The sequence below is a fragment of the Ptychodera flava genome, chromosome 18 (assembly GCF_041260155.1).
Source record: "Ptychodera flava strain L36383 chromosome 18, AS_Pfla_20210202, whole genome shotgun sequence".
Lineage (NCBI taxonomy): Eukaryota > Metazoa > Hemichordata > Enteropneusta > Ptychoderidae > Ptychodera > Ptychodera flava.
The window spans coordinates 15,451,151-15,470,727 of record NC_091945.1 but is presented as its reverse complement, the minus strand read 5'-3'; the positions used below and the strand labels follow the sequence as shown (position 1 = coordinate 15,470,727).

The 19,577-nt window shown below is 38.5% G+C and overlaps 1 protein-coding gene across 2 annotated transcripts in view; it reads right to left on the bottom strand.

Moving 5' to 3' along the window:
• Positions 1-19,577, bottom strand: part of LOC139116957 (dynein axonemal heavy chain 6-like) — a 56,149-nt gene that overhangs the window by 34,192 nt on the left and 2,380 nt on the right. For both annotated transcript variants that reach the window (XM_070679708.1, XM_070679709.1), the window contains exons 3-25: positions 19,161-19,364; positions 18,370-18,632; positions 17,711-17,978; positions 16,975-17,109; positions 16,357-16,492; positions 15,866-16,007; positions 15,072-15,237; positions 14,354-14,619; positions 13,736-13,844; positions 13,222-13,342; positions 12,814-12,965; positions 12,188-12,340; positions 9,629-9,880; positions 8,663-8,905; positions 8,013-8,156; positions 7,327-7,536; positions 6,582-6,794; positions 5,848-6,125; positions 3,243-3,409; positions 2,257-2,594; positions 1,654-1,935; positions 1,041-1,340; positions 399-552 (exon numbers count right to left, since the gene is read on the bottom strand). In XM_070679708.1, the coding sequence (XP_070535809.1) occupies positions 399-552; positions 1,041-1,340; positions 1,654-1,935; positions 2,257-2,594; positions 3,243-3,409; positions 5,848-6,125; positions 6,582-6,794; positions 7,327-7,536; positions 8,013-8,156; positions 8,663-8,905; positions 9,629-9,880; positions 12,188-12,340; positions 12,814-12,965; positions 13,222-13,342; positions 13,736-13,844; positions 14,354-14,619; positions 15,072-15,237; positions 15,866-16,007; positions 16,357-16,492; positions 16,975-17,109; positions 17,711-17,978; positions 18,370-18,632; positions 19,161-19,364 (4,696 nt within the window). The remainder of the gene's footprint in view (positions 1-398; positions 553-1,040; positions 1,341-1,653; positions 1,936-2,256; positions 2,595-3,242; positions 3,410-5,847; positions 6,126-6,581; positions 6,795-7,326; positions 7,537-8,012; positions 8,157-8,662; positions 8,906-9,628; positions 9,881-12,187; positions 12,341-12,813; positions 12,966-13,221; positions 13,343-13,735; positions 13,845-14,353; positions 14,620-15,071; positions 15,238-15,865; positions 16,008-16,356; positions 16,493-16,974; positions 17,110-17,710; positions 17,979-18,369; positions 18,633-19,160; positions 19,365-19,577) is intronic.

The window sequence follows — 19,577 nt, the reverse complement described above, 5'->3', positions numbered from 1 at the left end:
CATGATGTCAAAGGTCACGCAGTCAGCTGGGTCACTTATTTTGAGTTGCATCAAGACTTTTTTCATATTGCATCAAAACTTTCACTCCAAACTTTTTGCACGGTTATCCACGAAGTACAATTGAATCATGATGACAGACACAAAATAAATGAAACAACAGTGCAACTAAGAGTATTACTGAAATGCTCTAAATTTTGATTCATATTTCGACAGTTTTACTACAATACGGTACCATTGTTTGGAATGAAAATCACAAGCTGAAAAAAGGTTTCAGCTTCTCTGATTCAAACTACTAAACAACTTTCTGAACCATCTTCTGCTATTTTTTTTCTCATTTCATTTGTATAACATGATAACAGATATGTACAGAATTTGGACTTCATCATCAGCACACTCACCGTAGTCAGGTACCATCATGGCAATGGGTCTGAAGAGGGCTTTCAAATTATCTGGAAGTTCAGTACGTCCGGCGTAACCGGGGTTCATTGTGATGAAAGCGGCACAGCTTGGGATCAGCTTGATTTCACGCCCTTCAAACATGAATCTGGACACCTGAAACAAGCAAACACCGTCATCATTACTTCTCGACTTTTATCCGAATGATTGATTATTTTCCTTCAAACATCTTCATTTTTTGAATATGATGAATGAGTTGAAAGACTGTTTAATTAGTGATGGGAAAGAAATTCTGGTTGCAGTTGGATTGAAATATGAAAATCTTTATACTGTGTAAATTAATCAAATTGCACATTTCTATGTAACGATTGAAGAACAATGGACTCGCACTGAGCAGTGTTACAATTTAACATCATCCTAGGGGGTACTGATTTATTCACTCATATGAAAGGCAACTTAGATAGGCAGATTACCACCATGAGAAAAATTGGACCCATTATTCTTCAGGTATGCCATTTTACCCCTTTGGCTACCATGGTTGGGCCTGAACCCATTGCTTTCAATAGTGAGAATGGACCTGTTTACTTGTAAATGGGACTGACAAGATTAAAGTTTGGGGAAGCATAGATGTAAAAATACAATACCTTTGCAGCTTTGGCATTTCTGATAGTGATCAACTGCTGGGCTATCACAGACAACACTTCAATGTAGATACGGTTGAACTCATCAAAGCAACACCATGCTCCAGACTGGGCTAGACCTGAGAAGAAACGGCCCATCATCTTATAGTCCAAACCGTCAGAGCAGTTGAAGACGACGCACTGCTTGGCCAGCGACTTGGCCAAATCTTTGGTGGTCTCTGTCTTGCCGGTACCAGCGGGTCCAGCGGGGGCTCCGCCAAGGTCTAACTGAAGCGCCCCCATGAGACACAGGTAGCAACGATCCTGTCAAAGTGAAAAGTGAAAGAAAGATCATATAAGAATTGTATGCAAATGAATGGCACCTTTACAGTGGGAATCTTTCCAACTAGATAAGGCCTTCCAAGGAGAAGTGGAATACTATAATGTCAGTGAGGAAAAGTTTTTCAGTATCTTCATCATCTATTGAAACAGATTTCTTAAATATCCGATCTGAAATTTGAGTTTCAATTTTGCAATTACCCTGGGTGATCTGCCATGTTTTTGATATGCTATCTACAATTTCTACTGACTAAATCAGCTACGGTTAAAGACAAAAAAAAGTAATTATTATACTCACAGTAAGTGGTGTGATGACCAATCTTGCTGATGCACCCAGGTATTCATATCCATAGACATACATTGACGTCGACATCCTCACAATACAGTTGTCCACGTCATAGTCCCAGTAGTAACGCAGGTTCTTGGTCCAGTCAAAACTGTTGCCCTGCTCAACCTTGGAGCGCACCATTTCGGTGACGATGTCTCTGGCGTGTACATCTATGGTGATCAGGGCACACAGGATGCTACGGGCCAGTTTGGGAAGTTCTCCACGGACCAAGAAAGCCAGCTGGTTTAGATTCTGTCACAGATAAAGAGGAAAGTGAGTATCATTGAGCGAAACTATGGGTGAAATGAAAAGTAATACCCTTTTTTCCTATGGAACAACCTTTATATCTTTACTGACAATGGGATGTTCCAACAAGATGGCCATTCTGAGGGGGGAACAAGTCAATTATCTGAGGGAACATTGTAGGATTGAAATTCACAGAGATTGAAAAGCAAACACAGAATACATTTCACATACTTTCTACTTCTTTTATCTAAGGGAGAAAATTTTAAACAGTTTATAAAGAACTCAAAACTCCCGGAGAAGGGCAATTATTCTGATAAACCCACATACCTTGAAACACTGCTGTTCAAATTCTTCCATTGCCTCAGCGCGATCAAAGTCACCTTCCAGGATCTCACTGATTTCACGACACCACACGATCTGACTGACGGTCAGTACAACTTGCGAGGCGTGGGAGACGACCCACTCCTCACGAGGGCGCCTTTCGTAGTCAGCCAAGGCACTCTTGGTGAGTCTCCTCAGCGATGACATCATGGCTTCTTCCACTTTGCCCAGCCAGTCTTCTACATTGCCTCTGGCCTTCAGACCTTTTCCGAGTCCAACCTTCTCATTTTCGGGTGACAGCATGGCCAAGATGTCGTTGGCACTCAGCTTGGAAGCTTCGGCCTCTGTTGAGAAGGTGGGGGAAAATTACAGAAAAGTAAATATCAAGCAGTTCTCACGTTAATGTGCTCTGGACTTTTGGTCAAGTGTTGAAACTAAATTTGATGGATTCTTAATATTCAACATCAGATGTCTCTTCAGCTAAGAATGTAATACTTCAATTACTGATGTTTCTGATAAAATATACAGGCTTGAAATTTAGCAGATATTTTTGAGAATATGTCCCGAAAATCTCTATCTGCTTCGCTTGCTGGCATGAGGTAGTTTACTGAAAGTTCCTTAACCCTTTGAGCACTGTAATTCCCCCTGCCCCCCAAAAAATATCAGGGCAACATTTTATCAATTTTTATGAAATTTTCTGTAATTTTTTCCATGACTTTGGACCAACTGGACATAAATTTTTATGGGCTGCACTTTTTGACCAGAAATTTGGGAAAAATCTGGAAAAAAAATTGTCTAGATCTGAAAGAAGTTGTTGATGTTGTATAGTATAAATACTACAGAAATTTGACTTTGGCACTCAAAGGGTTAAGAACCTTGCCACTCTTTTGTTTTCTCTTTTTCATCGTGTATTATCACCAAAGCATAAATACTTAAGAATTTTGTAATAAATGAATTAAACTGTGAAGGCTGATGAGGAACACAAAACATACCTTGTGATGGGGTAGTTTTGCCATCACTGGACTTGGGCACAACATCAGAGCCAAACTCCAGCCTAGCAATGGCATCAAAACATTTCCGCAGATGTGGTTGCACGGCCTGCGGGTTACGGGTCTGTGAGAGGATCTCCAACAGCTCATCATTAGATAAGAAATAGAATCTGAAATATGAAAAAAAGTCACCAAGTGAGAAAATATGACCAACACCATGTATGACTTATGCCAATAGCCCACTATATAATGAGACCTGAAAAGTCTGCTGATCTCAATTGCTCCATTATCATGTCACAAAAATCAACCTCCATTTATCAACGATGTATAAAACAGTATCAACTGACACCTATCCATAGTTCAGCTGCTTGACTGAGACACTTCGCATATTTGGTACGAAGGAATACAATCAGAGTTTTGTTAAAAATTTGCAAACCTTACATATAAGTGGTTTGGGAATCTCTGTACATTTCTATTTTCCCCTCATAGGATTATACGAATATTGAAAGGGGAACTCTAGTAACATGACTTGGGTACTCTAGTGAAATGTACCTGGTTACTACCCTTCATAGAAACACCAAGTATTGTAGCAAAGTTATCACATTGCTGAAAATCAATATAACTTTTCAGTAAATGTGTTATACAAACTGTCACCACCATTGTCAAGTTTAAATGCCTTTGCTGAAAATACCGGATTTTTCTGAGAGTACGCCCACTCGAAAAACCGCCCATGGGCGGTTATTTGGGGGGTGGGCCGTTATTAAGAATTTTAAATTTCATCTCAACTTGACTCCCCTTAAAAAAAATTACCTACGCAAAGGTCAAAAAGTTTTATATAGCGTACAAAATAAAATAAGTTACACTTCTAAGATAATTACTTCGGTGATATATGTCCGTATCCCCCTATTTATGCTACTAAAATGCAGGTGGAATGATCCAGAAGAACGCAAAGTCAACGTTAGAGTTTGCCACACAATGCCGACAATGATTGACAGATGAAGCAGGAGCCAGGAATTTCCATTCTGCACGATGGGGATCATGAAATAAATAAAATGACTATCATAAAAAATAACTCTGTTTCATTATTTTTTTATTTAATGTACATCATTACTTTTCAGGTTTTTTTCGCTTTGATACAAAAATCTGATGATTTTCTTCGCGTAAATTTGTTGCATTCACAAACGTAACAGTAGTAGTAATCCCTTGTAGAAATGGTATGATCCACAATTGTTTATGATTATTGACCTCTTTGCGTGCAACGAATGTGAAACACTGTATCTATTTTCACACGTTCGACTACTTCGATTAACTTGTCACACTTACAAACTAGGTCAACCTCAGAACACGTGCACACGTCAAAATCTGATCGATGATTTTCTTCGCTTTTACGCCGAGCGGTTCTGTCTATGGCCTCTCAGCTAGGCGACTGATGCCGTATGTTGTGGGTTCGAATCCTATTGAAAACTAGCCGTATTTGAATGCGTTCGACAAACCATGGAGGCATGTGATAATTAGATATTATTCCCTAATATTTTTCTTCGTTCAGCGAAGGAAAATACGAGTGACGTAATGACCGTGTCACCACGAGTCGAAGACGAGTGGTGACACGGTCATTACGTCACTCGTATTTTCCTTCGCTGAACGAAGAAAAATATTAGGGAATAATATACTTATCACATGCACAAGCCAAGAATTCGTTATTTTTTGCAAAATAAAATAAGTTTTCCATGACGATTCCGCGTTTAAACTTTTGAACTACTTTAGGAATAAATATCAGTACGCCGTGCACAAGTTGTCAATCATTTCCAGTCGAGTCGTCCGTCGTGTGCGTTAGCGCTCACGTTCGTTCGTGTGTGGAGCAAATGACAGCTCTCGGTCTACACGTAGGCTACCTTCCGCAAAGTTATACTCTATTTCAAATGTAGTATAGTCCTAGAAATTTATCACAGACGAAGATACGCTATTTTTCGGGAACAAATATCGACTGAATCTCAACGGCGCGAACACTGTAAACGTCGCGCCTGACCCTGTTTGCAATGCGTACGGAACCCACGGTATACGCGACCAGCTTCGAGTTCGTTGTTTCCGCAAATTATTCACGTAATTCCTTCGGAATATACAGGCGGTACACTCTTGTGTTTACATTGTTCGGATGAGTAATGTCGTAGTCTGTGAAAATATCGATTTCATTACATGACTTTTGATCGTGGGAGAAACATCGGCCGCCATGTTGTTTGTTTACATATTTACGAGCACACCGAAGATCGACAAAAAAAAGGTCCGACGCACCAAAATTGATGACATAGACGCGGGTTGTCGTGACGTAGAACGACCAGAGAATAAATCCCGTATTTTTTAGTTAATTGGCGGTAAATTTTTACCGAATTACGGCCCTGGGCCGTTATTTAGCTACAGGTGTGAAGCAGACAATGTAGCCATTTTCTGTTTAACGGCCCTGGGCGTACTCTCAGAAAAATCCGGTAATAAAAATTTACGAAATCTGTCAAGGGTTCTTTCTATTAATAGGTGAAAGTTTCTCCACAGATGTAGGTAGTTTGATTGATTCAAATGAAATTCAATGAGTCAGGATATCTGGAGATTTACCGACCTGGAGAATACAACTCTTTTGGATTCAAGGTAGGCTTCCAGGCATTTCTGAATCTGGTCCAACAAGGCGTTGTTGTTCTGGAATGTCTCCAACAGGCCAGGCTGAGTGGCTGCTCTCAACGCGTTGGGCAGTCGGTTGACCTTCCGCATGATCTCCTTCCAGGACTTGTCCACGGTGGCAAACATCTTGGATTCAGCCGGCAATTGTCTCTGGATATCTGGAGCACTGAAAATGCTCTCAAGGTACAACCAGTTCCTCTGACAGTTCAACCACTCATCCTGAAAAAAATGGCAAAAATTACATCGAAAAATCACCTTCAACAAATTTATCATTTCTCTCTCATAAATTGCAAAATATTAATTTACACATAATATTTAATGATATTCTTAACTCTATGCAGTAATCTACCAATTCAGAATGAAATCTAAGCACATTTGTTAATATTTACATAAATTTTATTTTGTAAAGTTATTTTTTGTGTAATTTTGAATCGATATACAGTCATTTTCTTAAATATGCTGGCATGCAAATTGTATTATGCTTGTTGTGCAAATTTCAAAAGTAATAATTTCTTAACTAAAGTAATATTTTTTTGAGGTCTGAAGTCAAACGGGTTTAAAAACCCTGTTCGTTTTCAGCCAAACATCAAACACTGTTTCTGAAAACTTTAGGGTAATTGCAAACTTTCAAATGTACAACTGTTAAGATTAATAGATTTCTGTATATGAACAAACCAGTGTTTCGCTGAACAGCTGTAGGTTTTTCATCCATTCTTCCACACGTGGTTTGATGGGTCCAACGTGTCGAGAGCTAGCGATGGTGGAGACATTGACCGTACTGTCGTCCAGCAGTACTTGGATATCATCAGTACCACCCAGGATAAAGACATCTTTAGAGTCACGATGAGGCAGTACAACAAATTCTGTGGTTTTCCATGCATCTTCAACCTAGGTTAAACAAATGGGTGGGTAAATGAGTAAATATAGTGTAGAGCTCACGCTCAGGCAGTGTTAGCCCAAGTACATCAACTTGTGTGCTTCTTTTCCATACTTTTACAAAGATATGTGAAAACCCAAGAGTACAAGGATTCATTTTCAGTATCATTGCTTTTCCTGCTGTCTAGACACTTGTGAACTTTGCAATTCCTGAAACAAACAAGTTTTCAGCAAAAAATAACATCCTTGTCATCTAAAAATACCCAATGAATCTGATAGAAGTGTTATTCTCTTAAATCATTTTCAAAAGAATGTCTAGAAAAGCTGCAAAAATTTCAACAAAATACAACAACAATACATTTATGGTGATCAGTTCTTTTCAAAAAGAATAAAATTATACTTAGGGCTGTGTCTGTTGTGAGTAATGTCAGAATGTCAAAGGAAAGGATTCCTAGTGTGTGTACTATAATTGTTCAAAACCACTCTTTCTTTTTTCCCTCTGTTGACGAGTGTATATATTTCCGTCATTAAATTTGACACTTACCTTCTTCAGCAAAGCTTCCAAAGAGGCTTCACTGGAGGCCATACCGGAGATCTCTTCAATGGCTTCTGTGTGTCGGAAGGCACCTATCTGATCCAACACGCCCAGTGTCAGGGGCTCCTCTGCTGTGAAGTGGTAGTCAAAGATGTTCTCGATCATGTCCCAGTGACGCTGCTTCAGGGATGGGTTCCTCAGGTTGGTGACCATCGGCAGCTAGTGGGTGGAAAGAAAAAAAATTTCATTATGAAGTCAAACAGATTATTATAAGATCCGGTCCTATACACTCAGTTTGATTTGCTAAAACGCAGACGTGCACTTTGAAGTAATCAGATTTGCACATTATATAAAATGCAACTGAACTAATCAAGCTGCATATTGGGTGACACGCAAATTAAATCAACTACGATGTACATGAGAGATACAGGCACACCAAGCTTTCTCGTACCGGTATGTGTAACCTCATAGCAAACATCATAAAGTACTGTTATCTTTTTTCACATACTATTTATGAGCTGAATTTTCATAGTTCTTTTTCTCACAGAATAACTTATAAACCTATGTGGAAAGTCAATTACAGGGCACAAATATCAGCTAATGAACAATGAATTGCCTAGTGAATAATACTGCATCATAATTTAACATTTCCTCACTACATGAGACTTTCATGTTTCTCTTTTTTTTCGTCTTACCTTTTCTCTCATGCTTTCAACACGGTCTTTGAGTTGTGGTACCACTTGGTTAGGTGGCAGACCTTTCTCAAGTTGGTAGACAGACTTGGCGTACTTCATAACATGTCCATTTAGTTGTTCTGGATCTAATTGTTCAAATTCACACTGTCCAAAAAAAAAAGAGGAAAAGAGAGTAATTTAAGTCAATTTTCTGTTCACATTTGCTAATTTTCTGCAAATTGTGTGTGATGTTGATTCAATGTAATGGAAATATTTTCACCTTTACTATGTTTTAACATATAAAGTAAATATGCTTTTTCACATGGTTTAAGATATAAATTGCTTAAAGTTTGCATTTCATAAATTCATAACATCAATATGTTTGAAAACTTAAAAGTTTGCTTGCAAAGACACTGACAAGAACATATTGTATCTGATTAAATTGTGCATATATAATCAGAAAGCATTCAGCCAATCAGGCTTCTTTATTAAGTAGACCCCCTAGGTGATTAATAAAGTGATAAACTCTTTAACACCCCTAGGTGATTGATAAAGGGACTAAACTCCCTAATTGACCTCACAATGATAGAAAGGCATATTATTACATGTACATGACACAATGTGAGCAACTGAGGGCATTGCAATGTTATCCTAAGATTTCCATCACTTACGGTCTGCCACTCTTCAGCGTTGGCATCCCAGTCTCTCAGAGAATCCCACAGCAGCTGTTTAAGCTTCAGCTCAGCATGTACTTCCTCCAGTTCCTCGTACTTGGTGATCTCCACTTTGAAGTTCTTCTGGTAGGACTTGTAGGTGAAAGCCGTCTTCTGTATCCTCTCCATCTTGTCCTGCAGCTTGGCCAGCACCGACATGATCTTCTCACGGTCTGCGTTTGCGTCAAGGATCATTGGGTTCTGTAAACACCGTCATCACAAAAATTAGTAAACAGTCCTCCTGAGGTAGCACATTCCACATACAAATTGTCATTCTGATAGAGATCATTGATTTACTATCTGCAGCATTAACCCTTTGAGTGCTCTAATTTTTCCCACCAAAATTTTAGTGCAACATTTTACCAATTTTTATGAATTTTTCTGTAATTTTTTTTGATAATTTTGGACCAAACGGATATCACATTTCATTAACTACAGTTTTTCATCAAAATTTTGGCAAAAATCTGAAAAAATTTGACTGGGGTACATTTTATAAAGGCAACAAAAATTGACTCTGGCGCTCAAAGGGTTAATCCCTTCTATCCCTCTTTCACACTAAATTGGTCTTTCCACAGGAAACACTATGGTTGGAAGAAAATTTTCGAGGTTAAGGGGGTTACTGTTCGATACTTCTGTGTATAGATTCTTTGGAAATGTTGCAATAAAATGTACAGTTCTGCTACTTGGTGGAAACTGTATTACACACAAACTGAAACCAAATATTTGTAAAGCCTTAACTGCTGCCAATTACTTCCATTGTCTATTTTGAAAACATAGAATAACCTGCTCAACCCCATTTCTTTGTCAAGGGGTCCAGCTCTGCCATTGGGGAAACATGGGATTATACCAAAAGTTGGTAATGACAGGGGTTAAAAGCAAAGAATGGTGGTGAGGGATGAGTTAGGAATGAAACACCAAACTGACCTGTGATTCCTGTTTGATCTCCTTCACGTCTTTGTTCAGTTCAGCAATGTCCTTGTCTAGAGTGTTGCAGAACTTGTCGATGTTGGCGTCCCGCTCACCGACGGCCTTGTCGATGGCATTCCTGACAGCACTGACCGACGGGTTTAGTGTCTGGTACACGGCAAAGTCTTCCGGAGGTGTGGGAACTGTGTAGTGCTCTATTAATTCATACATTTCTTTCACTATTAGGGCTTCCGCATCCATGCCATCAATCTAGACAGGAGTCAAAACCATCATCAGATTTTTAGTACCCTTTTTAAGAATGACAAGTTTCGCCCACACGGTGCGCAAAAAAAAACATTTCATGCATCTGCAGGACCTGATAACTAATTAAAGCACATTTCTCTGTTGGAGTTACAGAAAGTTTTGATATCACACCTTTTTACCTCAGGATCTGCCATTATGTATAGCTCTGTATATCGTATGTATTATTCAAGTGAACTATAGAAACTGCAAGGCAACATAGGTGAGTAGAAAATAAAATTTTGATCTTGTAAAGTCATCCGAACATAAGAAACAATACTGTTTATTCATTTATTTCTATGTTTGTTACTAATTACTCCAGAGCTTAATGTGGCATCGATATAGACTTTTCATTCATCTACCTTTAAATGCTTCTTTATGTTTACAGTTTTTTTGACATCTGGAAAATGTATGTGATAGCTGTATGTACAGGTGGTGAACAATGATGCTGTCAATGGTTCTCTGTGGTTTATCGTCATGAACACCTAGAACTTTCTTGTATCCCCTTCCCTTACCCCTATCTTGATGATTCAATGTTCTATCTTCCTGTTATTCTGTTTCCCTTAGTTTAACAAGCGACCTAGCGGCCGATATAGCTCCGCTGTGTTATGTAGAGAATAACTATTTTTGACACATGTTGATGAAGAAGGAGGAAATCTTTGATAGCTCAATGCAGTGGCCAGAAAAAAGTGGCTAAAATAAGCTGCAAAAATACACAATTGAAGATTTCATCATACTTTGAATATATCACATCGGATCATCCCTAGGAACATGTCAACCAAAGCTATCTGATGAGTAGTGTTTTGAGAATAAAATTTCTGACCAAAAATGGCAACAATTGCCCCCCAAATAAAAATTGCAGATTTCATCATAATTTCAAAAGATCAAATTGAGTTCATCTATAGAAACCTGTATACCAAATTTCAAAGCTGTTAGACCAGTACTTTTTGAGAAACACATATTTTGACCAAAAATGGGAAAAATTGCCACAAAATTCAAAATTGCAGATTTCATCATTATTTCAATAAATATCATGTAGTTCATCTATGGAAACCTGTATACCAAATTTCAAAGCTATCAGATGAGCAGTTGTTGAAATACACATTTTTTGACCTAAAATTGCAAAACTTGCCCCAAAATACAAAATTACAGATTTCAGGAGAAATTAAATATATATTACTTAGCTCATCTGTAGGAACCTGTATACCAAATTTCAAAGCTATCAGACCAGTACTTTTTGAGAAACACGTTTTTTGACCAAAAATAGCAAAAATTGCCCCAAAATTACAAAATCGCAGATTTCATCATAATTTCTACAAATATCATTAAGGTGATCTGTAGGAACCTGTATACTAAATTGCAAAGCTATCAGATGAGTACTTTTGGAAATACACATTTTTTGACCAAAAATGGCAAAAATTGCCCAAAAATACAAAATTGCAGATTTCATCATAATTTCAATACATATCATTTAGTTCATGTGTAGGAACCTCTATACCAAATTTCAAAGCTATCAGATGAGTAGTTTTGGCAATACACATTTTTTGACAAAAATGGCAAAAATTGCCCAAAATACAAAATTACAGATTTCATCAGAAATTCAATATATATTACTAAGTGCATCTATAGAAACCTGTATACCAAATTTCAAAACTATCAGACCAGTACTTTTTGAGAAATACATTTTTTGACCAAAAATGGCAAAAATTGCCTTAAAAATGCAAATTTGCATATTTCTTCACAATTTGAACAAATCTTAAATAGATCATCCCTAGGGACATATGTACCAAATTTCAAAGCTATCTGACCGGTAGTTTTGAAGAAGAAGATTTTAAAGATTTTTTTACCAAAAATGACAAAAATTGCCTTAAAAATACAAATATGCAAATTTCACCACGATTTGAAGAAATCTGACTGAAGTCACCATAAGTAAACTGCATATTAAATTTCAAAGCAATCGGACAAGCGGTTTGAGAAAAGAAGATTTTTTTACCAAAAACACCAAAAATGCCCCAAAAATACAAATATGCAATTTCACCACGATTTGAACAAACTTAAGTGAGGTCACCCCAAGTGAACCGCATATAAAATTTCAAAGCAATTGGACTTGCGGTTTCAGAGGAGAAGGCAATTGTTGACGGACGACGACGACGACGACGGACGACGGACGATGGACGACGGACGACGACGGACGACGACGGAAAATCAACCTATTTGATAAGCTCCGCGTCGCTGACAGCGGAGCTAAAAAAAAAAGACTGTCCATGTCCCACTTACTCTTTCCTGTATTTCATCCAAGAACGTCAGGCTCTCCACGTACTCGATGGTCGCCGTGGGAACAACCTCCAGTTTGTACTGTGCATCCTGGGCCTCGGCTATCAGTATGTCGGTTCTCTTCTTGGCCAGTACCGGCAGAATGTCATTGATCACCTGGAATGGGAACGACCAAGCATGGATCAGAGAACTCAGTCCATGATTATTGACATGAAGATCAAAATACTGGGTAACTACAGGGAGAAACTGGCCCAGTGAATTGTATGAAACTGACTAAAATTCATCAATTTTTGTCACTCTCAGGTGCTGTCAACAGTCTTCCTGTTTGTTAACACTTTAGAAATGACAAAATGTAATCGGAAGTTGATATGTTCAATTTTTTCTGGAAAGTTAGAATGCTGAGAAAAAATTCAGCAACGCCTGGGGCTGATTAATCAGTCTGTCTATATGCAAGATTTACCACTTTCACCTTTACTGAGTACACTTAATCTCACTCACCCCTTTTTCACGTCATTGGACCAGTCTTGGATTTACAGACCAATTGGACTAGTCCAAAGCACAGGGGTAGAGGTATAACTGACAGTAAACTACACAACAAGAATTTTTTGCCATTTTTTTTCTAATTTTACCTCAAGACATCTGAGCGGTGATGGAATCAATTTGTTTCTCAGCTGTGCGGCGTCCACCAACAGCATGCCAATGGGTCGTCTGACTTTGATGGCCTCTGCTCGTTTGTGTTCACTGTGATATTTCTCCAGTGATGAGGCGAAGAACTGTACTTCTGTGAAAGTGAAAGACAAACATCGAGAGGTACTTGGTTAATATCCCTTACTGGCATAGGTCACTTTTTGTGAATGTTGTTCTGTTGTTTCTGAAATAAATTTTTCTTGTTTAGATTTGTTTTTGACTGATAGGGAATTTATTTTAAAATCTGCTAAATAGGCTTGTAAGGGCAACAGATTTATATTATACATGCAAACTATATACTGAACACTGTAAGACCTTAGTGTACAAAGACTGCTTTGAACATTCCATACCATGTTCCTCGGCTCTGATTGCCTCCAGATCCAGACTCTCATTTTCCCGGTAGAATTCCCGGAATGCTTCGAAGGTGTCTGCATACTGGTTGGCTGCATTGAAAGCTGCAATGATGGCATCCTGGAAGAGAGTGAAAACGTGGTAAGGGAAAAGATATTAAAGCAAGTAGTGCACATCTGCATGAAAGACAATTACCAAAGAACAACTAAAATATTTAATGCTATATTCATAAGACTCTTCTGATCATTTCAGGCTTCTCCACAAAGAGGTTTTGAGGGGTGGGCCACCCCTCCGTTTTTTGGAGCAACCTATTCATATGTTAATAACCACACAAAAGAATGCATTTTCATCACAAAAGAGTATGCAGAATGTTTTGTTATGTAAATGTACCTTCCATTGTTCTAAGCTGTGGAGAATACTGCATGTGTACATTTTGATTTTCAACTGGTCTTTGATCTGTCAATTATAATTTCAATATTTTTGTGTAATTTGAGGTTTAATTTGAAGACTTACTTTGATATTCGTTACAATGCCCATCAGGTGTTTGTCATCTTCAAACATAGCGCCAAGACTTGGACCATCGCCACATGTCTTTTCTTCAAATTTGTTGTTGATAATTGGTCTGTTGGTGCAAGCGACGGAAGTAAACATATTAGTATTGTACCACATATGGTAGAAAGTTTGCTCAAACTCTGCTTCTTGTGTTGGGCTGTTAATTCTTTAAAACGCTTCACTCTTCCAACCCAATTTCCCTGTATATTTAGGTCCATCCATTCTATTGAAAACAGCCAGGACATATTCAGACTCTCCCATGCAGCCACTTGGAAATCAAAAAGTCAATAAATTTTGGGTGATTTGTTTTTCTAATACAAAATTTTGGTAAGGGACCCCTGGTTTTTGTTGTTGATTTTGAAAGGGAACAAGATAAAGTGTCTCTTAAGAAAGTTTGAGCAAAAGTTTAAGTTTTTCAATATCCAGGTACTAGCTAAATTAATCTTTACAAGTCTGACTTTCAGGTAATATACCTGAATAACCCATATATATAGAGGTTTAAGCATGAGAGGGTTAAATAATGACTACACTGAAAATAAAATTTCAAGGTATTATTGAAATATTGGCTGAATGACCAACCTTGTGAAAGCGTCAAAGTATTGGTCAGGAACCAGGTTGGCCACACTCAGAACACAATCCTGGAACCGCTTGATCACTTCGGTTAGTCCCTCCTGGTAGTCATCAACGTCAGGGGCAAACAGCAGCTGGTTGGGTTCCAGCAGCAGCTCTGTCAGGTAGAGAGGCGGCAAGACGTGGTCTGTTTCCTCCGTCACGCCAGTGGCCGTGGTGGTGGCTGCCAGTGTGGAGGTGGCGCCCACTGTGGTGGGTGCTCCAGCAGTGGTTGCCTAGTGTGAACACAGAAATGAGTTCATGAATGGCATATCACAAGAACTAACTTGGGGTCTAACAGCTTGCAGTCCACATTTCTAGCGTGTAAAGTATACAGAAAGTCACAACCACAATACATACCAGTATTACACCTCATGTAATTTACAATTAATTCAACTCTGCGGTCACTGTCAGCAGTTAGTTGGTACTTTGTGCTCACTTTTAAATCTCCCATTTGTGAGAAATATAGAGTTCTACCAGTTGGATTGGCTACCTGATGGGTTTAGCACTAATGAAGTGGCCTAAATTTTCCATTTTACCAATCAAAGTAGCCGAGTCTCTTCAGTTCAGCAAGGTTTTTGGTTCCCCCCTCCAAATATACATACATTACAAATACTATTAAGTAGGAAGGCCACAGCTGGAATACTAAAACACAAGTACCATGGTCCCATTCCCTAACCACACTCACTTTATCATCATCCTTTGCCCCATCTTCATCTTCCAGTCCCTGTATCTGTGCCAATGTTGGCGTGCTTTGTAACTGCTCTGTCAGGTAGTTCAGCAGTGTAGACACTGAGTTCACAGCCAACACATGCATTGTGTTTACAATCAGGTAGTCTGACAGTCTGATAAAACTGAAATAAAGAGTCAAAGATTTGTTAAAAGGGCACTGTCATTTCATGATATTTTTATAAATCTTATTTTAATGTAAAAATTAATATTTTACTGTTAAATTTTGGGTGGCTTGTGTGAAATTGACAAAAAACAAGTGGTTTCACAGTGTTATCATCAGAACCTGAGGTTTCACAATCATTTCCCACAGTAAGATTCTAAGGTGTAATATCATTTTGACTGATAACTTTGATTGCTAACTTTGATTGATACCATATTCTAGGGACTCAACAAGAAATTTTCTTCATTGTCGGAGATTTGAGCTGAAAAGAACATCACTGTCAAACTAACCACCAAATTGAATCTCACTCTGAAATTGATCCATGAAATTAATCTTACTCGGAAACCAATCAATGAAATGAGTGTAACTCTGAAATTGATCAATGGAATTATCATCAATGAAACGAATGTCACACTGAAATCAATCAATGAAATTATGCTCATTTTGAAATTGATCAATGAAATAAATGTCACTTCAAATAAATCAATGAACTGAATCACTCTAAAGTCATTCTGAAGTTAACTTTACTTTGAAATGGGTCACTGAAATGAACCTAACATTGAAGTTGTTCAGCGGAATGGGCATCTTACCATGTCAGTCTTCGGCAATGTGTCCTCTTATTTGCCTGTTCTGTGTAGGTCATTTTATCAGGAGCTTCTCCATAGATGTCCATATCATAGTTACTCTGCATCATGTAACTAGACCCAGCTGTACCTGGAGGCATATCACCATCTAAAACAGAAACAGTGGATTTCAGGAAAACATGCAAGAAAACACACCGACACATACGAGGAGATGTTGCTTTATGACACAGTGGACAACGGTATATGCTGACTGATGCAACATGACAAGAACAACTTTTCCCGTTCAAAATCATGAAATGTATACAAAGCTTCTAGGTTAGACATTGTATAACTTAGCACTACTGGTATTGGTTGTTCCCAAAATTGGAGTTTTGACCATTTCATTACAAGATTGGTCACTTAGTAGGGTGGATGGACCGATGGTACAGGGGTATAGGGGTGAAAGGGTGACAGACTGCAGAGCTTTTCACAGGGACTCAGTGAACAAGGCAACTCACCCATGCCAGGTATAGGACTCTCTGAGTCATAGAAGTAATCATCAGGTGTGAAGCCAGCTTCCAGCAATGCTGTCCTGCATGCACTGCGTACAACCTCCTTGACAAGATCCCTGAACTCAGACAGTCTACCTGAGACCTGAAAGAGACAAATGGCAACCATGAAAGAAATAGATTTCACATCAATACCGATGAAAAAAGCATCCAGGACAGGATATTTCTCTGCTTTGTGATCAAAGCTAGCAAACCATTGCAAGACTACTTTTTTGGATTAAGCTGGCTTTGATCCATTTCTGGAATTAAAACTGTGATATGAGATAATGATGCAAGCCACATAGCATTTCATAGAAAGTGAAACTGATCTTTATAGCTTAACTGCAAAACACATTTTTGAAATTTTGAAATCAAGCAATTTGAGCACCATGAATTTTTCACAAACTACAACAAATCAAAGTCAAAGTATCTGAGACAATTTTAAAGTGGACATGACAAAGAACCATAATACCTGTCAGCTATGGTGTGATATTTTTTCTGTGATTGGCGGTGTGTGTTTCTGGCAGTGCACTCTTTGTGTACAAATTACCTTGTGTGTGAGAGGTCTTTGGGGACCAGGTACCTTACCTCATTAAGTTGAGTGAACTGTGCATCACTGAAGTCACTCAGCGTGTATGTACGTCCCTTCTCCACTTTGCACAGACCCATGTCACTGATTCTGTAACACATCTCACGTACATTCAATAATGCTGGACGGAGAGACTGGTGGGGGAAAAAATGTAACAATACCAACATTAAACAACACGACAACATCAAATCAAAATCTCGATATTGGATAATTTTGCATACACATTTTGTAAAGATTGTAGATATTCACAAATAATGTAGCTATCTTTCCAAAATGTATGATGGTGTCAAACTTTCATTCAAAGTACCATTACGTTAACAGTACACACATACATGTATCAATCATTTCAGGTGATTATCAGCATCTTGAGCATTCAATTTTTATAAAATATTACAGAAGGTTGTATCTATGCTGAGAACACTAACTGCACGATATTTTTTCAGAAAGTAAAGTCAGTATGTCTTAATCTGATTTCGCCTTTCCTTTTTCACTTTGCAATATTAACACTACAGAGTTTGGAAGAGAACTGGTAAACTGTCATTATATCAAGTGTCAAAAAAAGATATGTACACTCAGACAGATAATGACTACATACAGAGATTTACTAGACATACGGTTGCTTGATAATTCCAAGATGGAACCTGTTCACTACGATTTCCAGCGAACAGGTCCACAAATACCATCTATGACAATGGTATTGGGCCAAACCACGGTGACGAAAGGGTTAAAGCTTACCGGATTCACAATGAACAAGTTTTCTTGCAGCTGCTTCTTGCAGTTTGCTATCTTCTTGGACAGGACATTCTTCCTCCACACGGTGAATGCTTTCCATTTACGGAACAGATGAAAAGTCCGTATCTTCACCAGCTTGGTGTAGTATTTGTATTCCTGTTCCCACCTGTCCAGCTCGGTGAAGTCCGTCTCGTCTCCGGAGAAATGTGTGACTCCCTTCAAGCTGATGGTGGAGTAATCCCAGGGATTGATGTTGCCGTGTGATACAATCCTGGAAAAGTAAAACCCACCGAAAATTAGTTGGGAACAATATTTCAAAATAGTACACCACCAAAAGAGCTATGGATCATGGATGGGGAAAAAGCAATAACTGAAATAAGGTAGAAGAATTTTTAGGCTTTCATGATTTGAGTTAAGGAATTCTTCTTCTTTTTATACCCATACTGTCTGATTCAAGCTCTCCCTGCTTGTACTTTTCAACGGCAACTGACAGTATTGCATTTCAGCAAATATTTCCTTCAATATGGTACAATATCCATTTCAGACATATTTGCACAAACTTCATTGGTCATTCCCAAATCTTCTCTGAATCACTCGTGCCTTACAACTTTTTTTTGCTTGTTCATAGATTGAGGTAATGTTCTGTTGGAATTTTGACTTACTTGAGGTTGTATGGATGATACGCTATGGATGACTTTGGAACTGCCGGGGTCAGGTATAAAAATCCTAGCTTTGGTCTCTCCCTGACAACTCTAATAATCTCCTCAATGTCTGCAAAGCCTTCCTCCATCAACTCCTCTGCTGGCTTGGCAGTGGGGACAGCCACTGTTGCACCTCTCGTGTGCATTCTACCCCTCGGTGACTCAGGTTTGAGTTCCTTAGGTGGGGTCGGTGACCTGATCTTCACAGCTCCATTCAAAGCATCCTTTACAATAAGTTTAATAAGATAAAGAGAGAATCACCTTACAATCCCCCCTCGCTGACGCCCCCCAACCGTCTAGCTATACATAAAATTTACACATGTTCACATGCTTCAGGTTTATAATGTACGTCAGAAATTAGTGGAAATATACATTAAAGGCTATGAGTTTTTCAGGAAATAATGTTTTCATCTTTTAACTTCAAAGTTGTGTGATAACTGTATTGTTTTCCATGCATGTGTTTGATTTGCATGAAGGGGTCGAGAAACATCAAAGATTATTTTCATATAAAACTGCAAGTGTATGTACGTACTTAGCTTAACCTTACCACACTTGGTGACATTTCTGTTTACTAAATTTTTCTCACTATTATTCACACTTCATCATGGAAATTTATGGAGATACCTTCTCTTCATAAGGTTTACAGCTCTAGTCACCCCGTGCTTCCTACAGTTTGATTTGAGCCTATTGTTTACTTTGATGGACTAGACCATTTTAAACGTGAAATAGGGGAATCCGAACTATTTGCTCACCTGTTTCTGTCTGAGATCTTCAGGTAGTTCAGGTAAAGGTGATGCTGTGGGGGGTCTTTCCATGGGTTCAACGGAGGCAGCCCTCCTCTTTTTGCTCTGTGGTTCATCTGTCTGTTGCTGTTGTCTTTGCAGAGCTAAGGCCTCGGCCGCTTTCCTGCGGATGTATTCTGGTTGGTTCCTTTCTTGGAATTTGGCAAGTCCAGGCTGAGGATGTTACAAAAATAAAATCGTTTTAAACCATTCACCATAGTACTATTGTTTAAAGTACATGTTCAAAGAAATGATAGTTCAATGTCATTTTTTCTTCTAAAACATTGAGTAACTTTGAAAGGAAACTATAGGAGATGAGGTTTATCAAAGTCTCACAGTGAGATAAGGTTTATCATGGTCTCACAGTGACTTCTACATTAAACTTTT